Genomic DNA, 14,067 nt, shown 5'->3' on the forward strand with positions numbered 1-14,067 from the left:
TCCCTGTCCTTATGACATTGTCAGCAACTTTTAAATGCAAGTATTAGAGACCAAGGGCATATGATGAAGGTGTTTTTGTGGAGGGCTGTGGATGTCAGATTAGGCGAGTTGGTGTCACCAGTAAAGTGACCCAATGTTGTGCTGTGGTTTGTGGGTGTCTTGTGGAGAGGCTCCTCAGTCCCTCACAACCACGTCAAGCTCATCTGGGGTTTGCAGTTCTTGTGGGGATGATGTGTGTCCCCTTCCATCATCCACATTTTCTCCCTGTCCCATTGCCACCATTGTAAACCTGTCTCTATGCCATGCCTTTCCAGCTGGATGTGAGAAAACAATCCCTATGGTTTGGGGACTCTTGTCAGGCCCTGTAATGTCTTGGGTTTTATTCATCAGTAGTGCTCATCTCAGCTTGCCATAGCTTGGTCACACTGTGGGGTTCCATTGCTGGACTCTGAGTGACACTTAGAAATGAAATCTTGTGAAGGATCAGAAGATGATGTCTGTGGAGCACTTGAATGACCTGGATACGTTCAATTTTCAGAACTAATGTGTTGACCTTTTTACTTTCTCAAGGTACATGAATGTAAATCATAAGGTCAGTCTTACCTGGCCCAGGCTGATGAGCCATGAGCTGGGGACTCTTTTTCTTCCTGTAACTCTACATTTCCATGTCCTGCTTTTGTGCTCGAGTCCATCTGACCTTGGCAGCATCTTTAAAGTGAGAGCTGGTATTTGGGAGGATTTGCTTGGAAGGTGCGTGTCAGAGAAACCAGAATAAACCACAAATACCTAGGAAACTTGGGATGTCAACAATGAGGTCAATGCATGGGACAGGGGTTCTTTGGTTTGGGGCTGCATTTGAGGGAGGGACCCCATTCCTTTACAGCCCTGTCAGGCTGCTCTGGGCTTTGTGGCTGTGCTGGGCATTAGGTCCTGCCCCTTCCAGTGCATTTACTCCCTCCCACCTTGCCCATGGATTTCCAGGGACCTTGTTCCTGCAGACAAGGATGGGACAATTTTTCCCCTACAAAGCATTTCCTAATGCAGGTCATACAGGGTGATGAGGAACAGTTGGAGTTGATTTGGAAGGCAAAATCCTATCTTAGTGACCTCTGTGTTACATACAGAAAAAAAAATCTTGCTGTGGATGCTGAGGGAGCCATGGCTGGTGTTTACCTCCACCTCTCAGCAATGTCTTGGCAGTGTCACCTACTGCACCATTGCAGACTATGCAAGGATGTACAGGTGGTGTAAAGGGTCAGTGAGGTGTGTTGCTGTATTCATATAATATTTAATCAACCTGATCTGGGGCCTTGTGATCCAATTGTCAAGCTGGAGTGAGCTTGACAAATGAAGCAGCTCAATAGTCGTATCCATGAGGCCAAAAATGTTCAACATCCTCTAAAACGATGCGAGTTGGTGTGAGCAGGTTCGGGGTCCACAGGGATGGGGGACCACAGGCTTAGTGAATCAAGGCCAGTTCAGGGCCACCAAGATTTTTGGAGGATTTTTCACAAGGGAGTGAGAGAGCTGGGACTTCCAGGAGACAAGGCTGGATGCTGGGTTTTAGAAGTTGGCAACGGCAAAATGAAAACAGATGGAATTCCATGGCCAGAGCAGACAAAGCTGTTCTTTTATGTGACGGTGGTCACAGAGTGGAAGAGGCTCAGGAGTTTCTCTCTGCCAGGGAGATGACAACCTGACCTGTCCATGGTTCTGCAAATCTTTCTCTGGGTTCCCTTCCTTGATCAGAGAGCATGGAAGCCCTTGCAGCGCTTCCCAAATTTCTCTGAGAGTGGATGTTATTGTGATTGTTTGTGTGGTTTGAGAGTTCTAATGGGAGGAGATCATGTCAAGGCTATGCTGGCATAGAAAGTCTTTGTCAAAGCACCGAGCAGGAGAGCTTTGTTGTGTCCAAGCCTTTGGAATGGAAGATGATGTGTGTTTCTCATATACTGAAGGGTCACCCTTCACCCTTCAACTTCAAGCCTCCTGTGCCAGTTATGGTTGTTACCATTGAGGTTCTACATGTTTAGGAAGGTGTTGTGCCCCGTTGCCTCCCGTGGGTGAGGATGTAAGGGCTTTGGAATTCAAAAGGAAGAGACAAGTGAGTCTTTGATGCAGGAAAACTTTATTGAGGCAAAAGAATTAAAAGGCAAGGGAGAGAACTTGAATGGATCCAGAGTGAGGTGCAAGTAGAGTGACCATCATCTGAGGTGCTTTGGTTGCAGGAGCTGCTGGCAGAGGGCAGAGCTGGTGGTGTCAGGGGTGGTGCTGAGGGCCCTTAGCAGATGTAGCCATAGCCCCTTCTGCCATAGCAGCCCAGGCCTCCCAGGCCGTAGCCAAGGCCAAAGCCACCAAATCCGCCAGAGATGGGCTGTCCCTGGGCATTGAGCTCAGTGCCCAGAGCAGCGGAGGAGGTGGATCCGACGGCGGTGTTCTGGGGGAAGGAGGTCATGATGGGTCCTGGCAGGGTGACCAGCACAGGGGAAGGGTTGATGATGACGCGGGAATCCTGGCATTGCAGGGCACAGGGCTCATTGCAGCTGTTGGCCAGCGGGGTGGGTCCGCAGGGACGGCAGAGGCTGTTGCAGGCCATGGGTGTGGTGTGGAGGGTGCCTGGAAGACAGAAGGGTGAGGCAGGGCAGGGGCATGGCGCAGCAAGGGGCAGTGAGGGAGTGTGGAAGCTGTAGTGGAGCTGTGGGGAGGCATGAGGGCGGCTGGGGCTGTGTGTGCTGGAAGAGAGGGGCCAGGGGTGCAGAAGCAGGAGGGTCAGGGGATTGAGTCTCACCTGGTTATAGGCAGGAGCAGGAGTTGAAGGCTTGAGGAGGAGTGTGTAAGGGAGAGAGGCTCTGGGCTGGCTTTTATGCTGGTTCTGGAGGGGTGGGACAGTCTTGTCCCATGGCCTTGGGGCATTTTGCAGGCCAGGTGAGTGCTGAGGTGAGGAGTATTTTGCTCCCCACAACTCTGCAGTGTCATGTCCTGCTTTTGAGGACATGACCTTGGCGGCAGCTTTTAAATGCAGGTATTAGAGACCAAAGGCTGCTGTTAATTTTGTTTCTCTGGGAGGGCTGAATACATGACCAAAGCTTTGGAGAGGTGGGATGTCATCATCGTGGCAGTGGTGTGCTGTGGTTTTGTGGCTGTGTGGTGAAGACGGGCCTCTTCCACCACAGCCACGTCAGACTGGTTTGGGCTTTGCAGCTCTTCTTGAGGTGACAGGGGACAGCTCTCCTTCCATCGCATTTTCTGTCTCCCGACCATATTGTAAAATTCCTAAACACCTCTATATTTCAGGCCTTTTCCCCTAGTGATGGGAAAGCAATTCCTGTGATTTGCAGATGCCTCTCATTCTCCAAATGTCTTGTGCTGGTCCATCCATAGCTGGTGAAAGATAAGGGGAAGAACTTGTGTGAGGAGCAACGGATGTAGCTATAGACATTGACTTTTCAGAAAAAGTGAGTTGACCTTGTTACTCTCTAGAGGTACCTGAATTGAAGCCATAATATCAGTTTTGTCTGACACAGCCTTGCAGGTCATCATGTGGGGAATGTTTTCCTGCACACAATTGTGCAGTGTCATGTCCTTCTGTTGAGGAAGTGTCCATCTGACCTTGGTGTCAGCTTTAAAGTGAGAGTTGGTATTTGGGAGGATTTGTTTGGAAGATGTGTGTCAGAAAAACCAAAATTTACAAGAAAAGCCTAAGAAAAATATGGGTGTCTTCAGTGAGGTCATTCTGTAGCATTCGTGTTGTTTATTTTGTGGGTGTGCTGTGAAGAAGGTCCCCATTCCACTGCAGCCATGTCAGGCTGGTGTGGCCTTTGTATCTGTGCTGTGCATGAGGAGCTGCCCCTTCCATTGTGGTCATTCCTCCTTCATAGTGAGAGTATTTGAAACCAAGGGCAGGTGTTGATGGTGTGTGTCAAAGGAGACTTAAGATGTGACCAAGATTTGGAGAGGTGGAATGTCATCAGTGAGGTCATCCAGGAACTCATGGTTTTCAGTTTATTGGGTGTGTTACTTAGAGGTATCCCAAAGTAGCCCAGCTGTGTCAGGCAGGTCTGGGCTTTGCATCTTTGCCAGGTGTGAGTGCCTGGACTGTTGCATTCTGTGTCAGCAGAGGGAGAGTTGCCCCTTCAGGGAGCTGGCAGATGATGGCATGTCTGAGGCCTCAATTGGCCATTCCACTGGTCAGAAGGACCTCGAGACTAAGGTTTAAAGGAATCTTCCAAGGTTCAAACAAGGTTCAAACAAGGTTCAAATGAGAAGTTCGGCATCTGGACTGGACTTGCCCCTGGCTCATGCTGTGGGCAGAGAGTCTGAAAAGTGACTTTTCTGAACAGGACCCAGTGGTGCTGATGGAGAAAAGAACGAGCAGCTGGTTGTGGTGGGGAATTACTTCAGTGGAGCATCACCTGTGCCCCGGACAGATTTGTGGAAATTGTTGCCATGAAGTCAGGAGAGGTGGGCCTTCCTCTCTTCAGAGCATTGCTGAGAGCCGGTGTGTGGTGATGTGGACAGTTCTGGCTTCCATAGGTGAAGAAGCACAAGGGCGTAGTGGACAAAGAGCTGTTGAGGGCCACCAGATAATTAAGGGCCTGGTGGCTCCTTGTTAGAAGAGAGACAGAGAGAACTAGGACTCTGAGGAGACAAGGATGGGCAGGGATGTGTCACCAGTGTCTGAGAGCCATGCTGTTCTCAGGTGTGCACACTTGAAGGAATAGAAGGCACATGCATATTTGAATATAAAGTGAATTCCATGGGCAAAGGAAGCAAGAATTTTTCAGTGCGTGTCAATGGTCTCAGAGTAAGAGGCACTGGGGTCCCTCTTCTTGAAGGTCCAAAACTGATCTGGCCATAGTCCTGGAAATCCTGTTCCTGCTGGACCTGCTTGAGCAGAGGATGGAGGAACTTTGGAATTCCTGCCTAAGCGCATGATGTTATTCCTCTGTTCATGGGGTGGAAACAAGAGTGCTTCTAAAGATAATTTCTCAAGTGTATGCTGGCAGAGATTGAATTTGGCAGAGCAGTGCCCAGGAAGCGATTACTGAGTCAAGGCTTTTAGAAGAGGAGGTGATGGCCTTGTGTCATGTTCAGGGAGATCTCCCCTCTCCCTTGTTTCCCATGTCAGCGTTGGTTGTTTTTGGTGGGGACATATTTGCTAAGAAATGTTTCCCTTTCAATCTCACATAATGGTTGAGTGCTGGTATTGCACAGGGTGAGGGAGTGAGACCATTGGAATTCAAAAAGAAGACGAAACAACTCAGGTTGTGATGCAAGAAAACTTTATTGAAGTGAAATAATATGGAGAAAGAAGAAGCTGAAGGAATCAGGTGTGAGGTGCAAGTAGAGAGTCCATCAGCCCAGATGCTTTGGTTGCAGGAGCTGTTGGCAGAGGCCGGAGCTGGTGGTGTCAGGGGTGGTGCTGAGGGCCCTTAGCAGATGTAGCCATAGCCCCTTCTGCCATAGCAGCCCAGGCCTCCCAGGCCGTAGCCAAGGCCAAAGCCACCAAATCCGCCAGAGATGGGCTGTCCCTGGGCATTGAGCTCAGTGCCCAGAGCAGCGGAGGAGGTGGATCCAACGGCGGTGTTCTGGGGGAAGGAGGTCATGATGGGTCCTGGCAGGGTGACCAGCACAGGGGAAGGGTCGATGATGACGCGGGAATCCTGGCATTGCAGGGCACAGGGCTCGTTGCAGCTGTTGGCCAGCGGGGTGGGTCCGCAGGGACTGCAGAGGCTGTTGCAGGCCATGGGTGTGGTGTGGAGGGTGCCTGGGAGAGAAAGGGTGAGTTAGGACAAGGGTGTGGGAGTGTGAGGGGCAATGATGTAGAAGAGTGAGGGAGTGTGGAGGCTGTAGTGGGGCTGTGGGAGGTGTGAGGGTTGCTGAGGCTGGGGCTGAACGTGCTGGAAGAGAAGAGCCAGGGGTGCAGGAGCAGGAGGGTTGGGGCTTGAGACTCACCTGGTTGTTGGCAGGAGCAGGAGGAGAAGGCTTTGGGTGTAGTGTGTGAGGGAGAGAGGCTCTGGGCTGGCTTTTATGCTGGTTCTGGAGGGGCGGGACAGCCTTGTCCCAAGACCTTGGGGCATTTTGCAGGTCACAGTTCCTGGTTGTCTCAGAGTGGTGAATCCTCCAGTGGGGAATGTTTTCCATCCCACAACTCCACTGTGTCATGTCTTACTTTTGAGTCCCTGTCCTTATGACATTGTCAGCAACTTTTAAATGCAAGTATTAGAGACCAAGGGCATTTGATGAAGATGTTTTTGTGGAAGGCTGTGGATGTCAGATTAGGCGAGTGGGTGTCACCAGTAAGGTGACCCAATGGCCGCGTTGTGCTGTGGTTTGTGGGTGTCTTGTGGAGAGGCTCCTCAGTCCTTCACAACCACGTCAAGCTCATCTGGGGTTTGCAGTTCTTCTGGGGATGATGTGTGTCCCCTTCCATCATCCACATTTTCTCCCTGTCCCATTGCCACCATTCTAAACCTGTCTCTATGCCATGCCTTTCCAGCTGGATGTGAGAAAACAATCCCTATGGTTTGGGGGCTCTTGTCAGGCCCTGTAATGTCTTGGGTTTTATTCATCAGTAGTGCTCATCTCAGCTTGCCATAGCTTGGTCACACTGTGGGGTTCCATTGCTGGACTCTGAGTGACACTTAGAAATGAAATCTTGTGAAGGATCAGAAGATGATGTTTGTGGAGCACTTGAATGAGCTGGATGCATTCAATTTTCAGAACAAATGTGTTGACCTTTTTACTTTCTCAAGGTACATGAATGTAAATCATAAGGTCAGTCTTACCTGGCCCAGGCTGATGAGCCATGAGCTGGGGACTCTTTTTCTTCCTGTAACTCTACATTTCCATGTCCTGCTTTTGTGCTCGAGTCCATCTGACCTTGGCAGCATCTTTAAAGTGAGAGCTGGTATTTGGGAGGATTTGCTTGGAAGGTGCGTGTCAGAGAAACCAGAATAAACCACAAATAGCTAGGAAACTTGGGATGTCAACAATGAGTTCAATGCATGGGACACGGGTTCTTTGGTGTGTGGCTGCATTTGAGGGAGGGACCCCATTCCTTTACAGCCCTGTCAGGCTGCTCTGGGCTTTGTGGCTGTGCTGGGCATTAGGTCTTGCCCCTTCAAGTGCATTTTACTCCCTCCCACTTTGCCCATGGATTTCCAGGGCCCTTGTTCCTGCAGACAAGGATGGGACAATTTTTCCCCTACAAAGCATTTCCTAATGCAGGTCATACAAGGTGATGAGGAGCAGTTGGAGTTGATTTGGAAGGCAAAATCCTGCCTTAGTGACCCCTGTGTTACATACAGAAAAAGAAATCTTGCTGTGGATGCTGAGGGAGCCATGGCTGGTGTTTACCTCCACCTCTCAGCAATGTCTTGGCAGTGTCACCTACTGCACCATTGCAGACTATGCAAGGATGTACAGGTGGTGTAAAGGGTCAGTGAGGTGTGTTGCTGTATTCATATAATATTTAATCAACCTGATCTGGGGCCTTGTGATCCAATTGTCAAGCTGGAGTGAGCTTGACAAATGAAGCAGCTCAATAGTCGTATCCATGAGGCCAAAAATGTTCAACATCCTCTAAAACGATGCGAGTTGGTGTGAGCAGGTTCGGGGTCCACAGGGATGGGGGACCACAGGCTTAGTGAATCAAGGCCAGTTCAGGGCCGCCAAGATTTTTGGAGGATTTTTCACAAGGGAGTGAGAGAGCTGGGACTTCCAGGAGACAAGGCTGGATGCTGGGTTTTAGAAGTTGGCAACGGCAAAATGAAAACAGATGGAATTCCATGGCCAGAGCAGACAAAGCTGTTCTTTTATGTGACGGTGGTCACAGAGTGGAAGAGGCTCAGGAGTTTCTCTCTGCCAGGGAGATGACAACCTGACCTGTCCATGGTTCTGCAAATCTTTCTCTGGGTTCCCTTCCTTGATCAGAGAGGATGGAAGCCCTTGCAGCGCTTCCCGAATTTCTCTGAGAGTGGATGTTATTGTGATTGTTTGTGTGGTTTGAGAGTTCTAATGGGAGGAGATGATGTCAAGGCTATGCTGGCATAGAAAGTCTTTGTCAGAGCACCGAGCAGGAGAGCTTTGTTGTGTCCAAGCCTTTGGAATGGAAGATGATGTGTGTTTGTCATATACTGAAGGGTCACCCTTCACCCTTCAACTTCAAGCCTCCGGTGCCAGTTATGGTTGTTACCGTTGAGGTTCTACATGTTTAGGAAGGTGTTGTGCCCCTTTGCCTCCCGTGGGTGAGGATGTAAGGGCTTTGGAATTCAAAAGGAAGAGACAAGTGAGTCTTTGATGCAGGAAAAGTTTATTGAGGCAAAAGAATTAAAAGGCAAGGGAGAGAACTTGAATGGATCCAGAGTGAGGTGCAAGTAGAGTGACCATCAGCTGAGGTGCTTTGGTTGCAGGAGCTGTTGGCAGAGGGCAGAGCTGGTGGTGTCAGGGGTGGTGCTGAGGGCCCTTAGCAGATGGAGCCATAGCCCCTTCTGCCATAGCAGCCCAGGCCTCCCAGGCCGTAGCCAAGGCCAAAGCCACCAAATCCGCCAGAGATGGGCTGTCCCTGGGCATTGAGCTCAGTGCCCAGAGCAGCGGAGGAGGTGGATCCGACGGCGGTGTTCTGGGGGAAGGAGGTCATGATGGGTCCTGGCAGGGTGACCAGCACAGGGGAAGGGTTGATGATGACGCGGGAATCCTGGCATTGCAGGGCACAGGGCTCGTTGCAGCTGTTGGCCAGCGGGGTGGGTCCACAGGGACTGCAGAGGCTGTTGCAGGCCATGGGTGTGGTGTGGAGGGTGCCTGGAAGAGAAAGGGTGAGTTAGGACAAGGGTGTGGGAGTGTGAGGGGCAATGATGTAGAAGAGTGAGGGAGTGTGGAGGCTGTAGTGGGGCTGTGGGAGGTGTGAGGGTTGCTGAGGCTGGGGCTTAACGTGCTGGAAGAGAAGAGCCAGGGGTGCAGGAGCAGGAGGGTTGGGGCTTGAGACTCACCTGGTTGTTGGCAGGAGCAGGAGGAGAAGGCTTTGGGTGTAGTGTGTGAGTGAGAGACGCTCTGGGCTGGCTTTTATGCTGGTTCTGGAGGGGCGGGACAGCCTTGTCCCAAGACCTTGGGGCATTTTGCAGGTCACAGTTCCTGGTTGTCTCAGAGTGGTGAATCCTCCAGTGGGGAATGTTTTCTATCCCACAACTCCACTGTGTCATGTCTTACTTTTGAGTCCCTGTCCTTATGACATTGTCAGCAACTTTTAAATGCAAGTATTAGAGACCAAGGGCATATGATGAAGGTGTTTTTGTGGAGGGCTGTGGATGTCAGATTAGGCGAGTTGGTGTCACCAGTAAAGTGACCCAATGTTGTGCTGTGGTTTGTGGGTGTCTTGTGGAGAGGCTCCTCAGTCCCTCACAACCACGTCAAGCTCATCTGGGGTTTGCAGTTCTTGTGGGGATGATGTGTGTCCCCTTCCATCATCCACATTTTCTCCCTGTCCCATTGCCACCATTGTAAACCTGTCTCTATGCCATGCCTTTCCAGCTGGATGTGAGAAAACAATCCCTATGGTTTGGGGACTCTTGTCAGGCCCTGTAATGTCTTGGGTTTTATTCATCAGTAGTGCTCATCTCAGCTTGCCATAGCTTGGTCACACTGTGGGGTTCCATTGCTGGACTCTGAGTGACACTTAGAAATGAAATCTTGTGAAGGATCAGAAGATGATGTCTGTGGAGCACTTGAATGACCTGGATACGTTCAATTTTCAGAACTAATGTGTTGACCTTTTTACTTTCTCAAGGTACATGAATGTAAATCATAAGGTCAGTCTTACCTGGCCCAGGCTGATGAGCCATGAGCTGGGGACTCTTTTTCTTCCTGTAACTCTACATTTCCATGTCCTGCTTTTGTGCTCGAGTCCATCTGACCTTGGCAGCATCTTTAAAGTGAGAGCTGGTATTTGGGAGGATTTGCTTGGAAGGTGCGTGTCAGAGAAACCAGAATAAACCACAAATACCTAGGAAACTTGGGATGTCAACAATGAGGTCAATGCATGGGACAGGGGTTCTTTGGTTTGGGGCTGCATTTGAGGGAGGGACCCCATTCCTTTACAGCCCTGTCAGGCTGCTCTGGGCTTTGTGGCTGTGCTGGGCATTAGGTCCTGCCCCTTCCAGTGCATTTACTCCCTCCCACCTTGCCCATGGATTTCCAGGGACCTTGTTCCTGCAGACAAGGATGGGACAATTTTTCCCCTACAAAGCATTTCCTAATGCAGGTCATACAGGGTGATGAGGAACAGTTGGAGTTGATTTGGAAGGCAAAATCCTATCTTAGTGACCTCTGTGTTACATACAGAAAAAAAAATCTTGCTGTGGATGCTGAGGGAGCCATGGCTGGTGTTTACCTCCACCTCTCAGCAATGTCTTGGCAGTGTCACCTACTGCACCATTGCAGACTATGCAAGGATGTACAGGTGGTGTAAAGGGTCAGTGAGGTGTGTTGCTGTATTCATATAATATTTAATCAACCTGATCTGGGGCCTTGTGATCCAATTGTCAAGCTGGAGTGAGCTTGACAAATGAAGCAGCTCAATAGTCGTATCCATGAGGCCAAAAATGTTCAACATCCTCTAAAACGATGCGAGTTGGTGTGAGCAGGTTCGGGGTCCACAGGGATGGGGGACCACAGGCTTAGTGAATCAAGGCCAGTTCAGGGCCACCAAGATTTTTGGAGGATTTTTCACAAGGGAGTGAGAGAGCTGGGACTTCCAGGAGACAAGGCTGGATGCTGGGTTTTAGAAGTTGGCAACGGCAAAATGAAAACAGATGGAATTCCATGGCCAGAGCAGACAAAGCTGTTCTTTTATGTGACGGTGGTCACAGAGTGGAAGAGGCTCAGGAGTTTCTCTCTGCCAGGGAGATGACAACCTGACCTGTCCATGGTTCTGCAAATCTTTCTCTGGGTTCCCTTCCTTGATCAGAGAGCATGGAAGCCCTTGCAGCGCTTCCCAAATTTCTCTGAGAGTGGATGTTATTGTGATTGTTTGTGTGGTTTGAGAGTTCTAATGGGAGGAGATCATGTCAAGGCTATGCTGGCATAGAAAGTCTTTGTCAAAGCACCGAGCAGGAGAGCTTTGTTGTGTCCAAGCCTTTGGAATGGAAGATGATGTGTGTTTCTCATATACTGAAGGGTCACCCTTCACCCTTCAACTTCAAGCCTCCTGTGCCAGTTATGGTTGTTACCATTGAGGTTCTACATGTTTAGGAAGGTGTTGTGCCCCGTTGCCTCCCGTGGGTGAGGATGTAAGGGCTTTGGAATTCAAAAGGAAGAGACAAGTGAGTCTTTGATGCAGGAAAACTTTATTGAGGCAAAAGAATTAAAAGGCAAGGGAGAGAACTTGAATGGATCCAGAGTGAGGTGCAAGTAGAGTGACCATCATCTGAGGTGCTTTGGTTGCAGGAGCTGCTGGCAGAGGGCAGAGCTGGTGGTGTCAGGGGTGGTGCTGAGGGCCCTTAGCAGATGTAGCCATAGCCCCTTCTGCCATAGCAGCCCAGGCCTCCCAGGCCGTAGCCAAGGCCAAAGCCACCAAATCCGCCAGAGATGGGCTGTCCCTGGGCATTGAGCTCAGTGCCCAGAGCAGCGGAGGAGGTGGATCCGACGGCGGTGTTCTGGGGGAAGGAGGTCATGATGGGTCCTGGCAGGGTGACCAGCACAGGGGAAGGGTTGATGATGACGCGGGAATCCTGGCATTGCAGGGCACAGGGCTCATTGCAGCTGTTGGCCAGCGGGGTGGGTCCGCAGGGACGGCAGAGGCTGTTGCAGGCCATGGGTGTGGTGTGGAGGGTGCCTGGAAGACAGAAGGGTGAGGCAGGGCAGGGGCATGGCGCAGCAAGGGGCAGTGAGGGAGTGTGGAAGCTGTAGTGGAGCTGTGGGGAGGCATGAGGGCGGCTGGGGCTGTGTGTGCTGGAAGAGAGGGGCCAGGGGTGCAGAAGCAGGAGGGTCAGGGGATTGAGTCTCACCTGGTTATAGGCAGGAGCAGGAGTTGAAGGCTTGAGGAGGAGTGTGTAAGGGAGAGAGGCTCTGGGCTGGCTTTTATGCTGGTTCTGGAGGGGTGGGACAGTCTTGTCCCATGGCCTTGGGGCATTTTGCAGGCCAGGTGAGTGCTGAGGTGAGGAGTATTTTGCTCCCCACAACTCTGCAGTGTCATGTCCTGCTTTTGAGGACATGACCTTGGCGGCAGCTTTTAAATGCAGGTATTAGAGACCAAAGGCTGCTGTTAATTTTGTTTCTCTGGGAGGGCTGAATACATGACCAAAGCTTTGGAGAGGTGGGATGTCATCATCGTGGCAGTGGTGTGCTGTGGTTTTGTGGCTGTGTGGTGAAGACGGGCCTCTTCCACCACAGCCACGTCAGACTGGTTTGGGCTTTGCAGCTCTTCTTGAGGTGACAGGGGACAGCTCTCCTTCCATCGCATTTTCTGTCTCCCGACCATATTGTAAAATTCCTAAACACCTCTATATTTCAGGCCTTTTCCCCTAGTGATGGGAAAGCAATTCCTGTGATTTGCAGATGCCTCTCATTCTCCAAATGTCTTGTGCTGGTCCATCCATAGCTGGTGAAAGATAAGGGGAAGAACTTGTGTGAGGAGCAACGGATGTAGCTATAGACATTGACTTTTCAGAAAAAGTGAGTTGACCTTGTTACTCTCTAGAGGTACCTGAATTGAAGCCATAATATCAGTTTTGTCTGACACAGCCTTGCAGGTCATCATGTGGGGAATGTTTTCCTGCACACAATTGTGCAGTGTCATGTCCTTCTGTTGAGGAAGTGTCCATCTGACCTTGGTGTCAGCTTTAAAGTGAGAGTTGGTATTTGGGAGGATTTGTTTGGAAGATGTGTGTCAGAAAAACCAAAATTTACAAGAAAAGCCTAAGAAAAATATGGGTGTCTTCAGTGAGGTCATTCTGTAGCATTCGTGTTGTTTATTTTGTGGGTGTGCTGTGAAGAAGGTCCCCATTCCACTGCAGCCATGTCAGGCTGGTGTGGCCTTTGTATCTGTGCTGTGCATGAGGAGCTGCCCCTTCCATTGTGGTCATTCCTCCTTCATAGTGAGAGTATTTGAAACCAAGGGCAGGTGTTGATGGTGTGTGTCAAAGGAGACTTAAGATGTGACCAAGATTTGGAGAGGTGGAATGTCATCAGTGAGGTCATCCAGGAACTCATGGTTTTCAGTTTATTGGGTGTGTTACTTAGAGGTATCCCAAAGTAGCCCAGCTGTGTCAGGCAGGTCTGGGCTTTGCATCTTTGCCAGGTGTGAGTGCCTGGACTGTTGCATTCTGTGTCAGCAGAGGGAGAGTTGCCCCTTCAGGGAGCTGGCAGATGATGGCATGTCTGAGGCCTCAATTGGCCATTCCACTGGTCAGAAGGACCTCGAGACTAAGGTTTAAAGGAATCTTCCAAGGTTCAAACAAGGTTCAAACAAGGTTCAAATGAGAAGTTCGGCATCTGGACTGGACTTGCCCCTGGCTCATGCTGTGGGCAGAGAGTCTGAAAAGTGACTTTTCTGAACAGGACCCAGTGGTGCTGATGGAGAAAAGAACGAGCAGCTGGTTGTGGTGGGGAATTACTTCAGTGGAGCATCACCTGTGCCCCGGACAGATTTGTGGAAATTGTTGCCATGAAGTCAGGAGAGGTGGGCCTTCCTCTCTTCAGAGCATTGCTGAGAGCCGGTGTGTGGTGATGTGGACAGTTCTGGCTTCCATAGGTGAAGAAGCACAAGGGCGTAGTGGACAAAGAGCTGTTGAGGGCCACCAGATAATTAAGGGCCTGGTGGCTCCTTGTTAGAAGAGAGACAGAGAGAACTAGGACTCTGAGGAGACAAGGATGGGCAGGGATGTGTCACCAGTGTCTGAGAGCCATGCTGTTCTCAGGTGTGCACACTTGAAGGAATAGAAGGCACATGCATATTTGAATATAAAGTGAATTCCATGGGCAAAGGAAGCAAGAATTTTTCAGTGCGTGTCAATGGTCTCAGAGTAAGAGGCACTGGGGTCCCTCTTCTTGAAGGTCCAAAACTGATCTGGC

At 50.4% G+C, this 14,067-nt stretch overlaps 4 protein-coding genes across 4 annotated transcripts; all 4 read right to left on the reverse strand.

Moving 5' to 3' along the window:
• Positions 1 to 2,281: 2,281 nt before the first annotated feature.
• Positions 2,282 to 2,913, reverse strand: LOC132079088 (feather beta keratin-like). The gene is made up of 2 exons (XM_059481534.1): positions 2,790 to 2,913; positions 2,282 to 2,619 (listed from the first exon to the last, which is right to left on the reverse strand). Exons 1-2 carry the CDS (start codon positions 2,911 to 2,913, stop codon positions 2,282 to 2,284), a joined length of 462 nt encoding a protein of 153 aa, XP_059337517.1.
• Positions 2,914 to 5,432: 2,519 nt separating this feature from the next.
• On the reverse strand, positions 5,433 to 5,747 carry LOC132081954 (feather beta keratin-like). Its single transcript, XM_059485942.1, has one exon. The coding sequence runs from the start codon at positions 5,745 to 5,747 to the stop codon at positions 5,433 to 5,435; it is 315 nt and encodes a 104-aa protein (XP_059341925.1).
• A 2,720-nt stretch (positions 5,748 to 8,467) lies between these two features.
• On the reverse strand, positions 8,468 to 8,782 carry LOC132081643 (feather beta keratin-like). The gene has a single exon (XM_059485481.1). The coding sequence runs from the start codon at positions 8,780 to 8,782 to the stop codon at positions 8,468 to 8,470; it is 315 nt and encodes a 104-aa protein (XP_059341464.1).
• Positions 8,783 to 11,495: 2,713 nt separating this feature from the next.
• LOC132079099 (feather beta keratin-like) lies at positions 11,496 to 12,127 on the reverse strand. The gene is made up of 2 exons (XM_059481545.1): positions 12,004 to 12,127; positions 11,496 to 11,833 (listed from the first exon to the last, which is right to left on the reverse strand). Exons 1-2 carry the CDS (start codon positions 12,125 to 12,127, stop codon positions 11,496 to 11,498), a joined length of 462 nt encoding a protein of 153 aa, XP_059337528.1.
• Between the last annotated feature and the right edge of the window lie 1,940 nt (positions 12,128 to 14,067).

This window comes from Ammospiza nelsoni, chromosome 1 (assembly GCF_027579445.1).
Source record: "Ammospiza nelsoni isolate bAmmNel1 chromosome 1, bAmmNel1.pri, whole genome shotgun sequence".
In the NCBI taxonomy this organism is placed as follows: domain Eukaryota; kingdom Metazoa; phylum Chordata; class Aves; order Passeriformes; family Passerellidae; genus Ammospiza; species Ammospiza nelsoni.

Coding starts and splice junctions, on each gene's coding strand:
- LOC132079088 (XM_059481534.1), bottom strand. CDS start 2,913: ATGCCCCAAGGCCATGGGACAAGACTGTCCCACCCCTCCAGAACCAGC. Junction 2,620..2,789: donor CCTGCTCCTGCCTATAACCA/GGTGAGACTCAA, acceptor CCTTCTGTCTTC/CAGGCACCCTCCACACCACA.
- LOC132081954 (XM_059485942.1), bottom strand. CDS start 5,747: ATGGCCTGCAACAGCCTCTGCAGTCCCTGCGGACCCACCCCGCTGGCC.
- LOC132081643 (XM_059485481.1), bottom strand. CDS start 8,782: ATGGCCTGCAACAGCCTCTGCAGTCCCTGTGGACCCACCCCGCTGGCC.
- LOC132079099 (XM_059481545.1), bottom strand. CDS start 12,127: ATGCCCCAAGGCCATGGGACAAGACTGTCCCACCCCTCCAGAACCAGC. Junction 11,834..12,003: donor CCTGCTCCTGCCTATAACCA/GGTGAGACTCAA, acceptor CCTTCTGTCTTC/CAGGCACCCTCCACACCACA.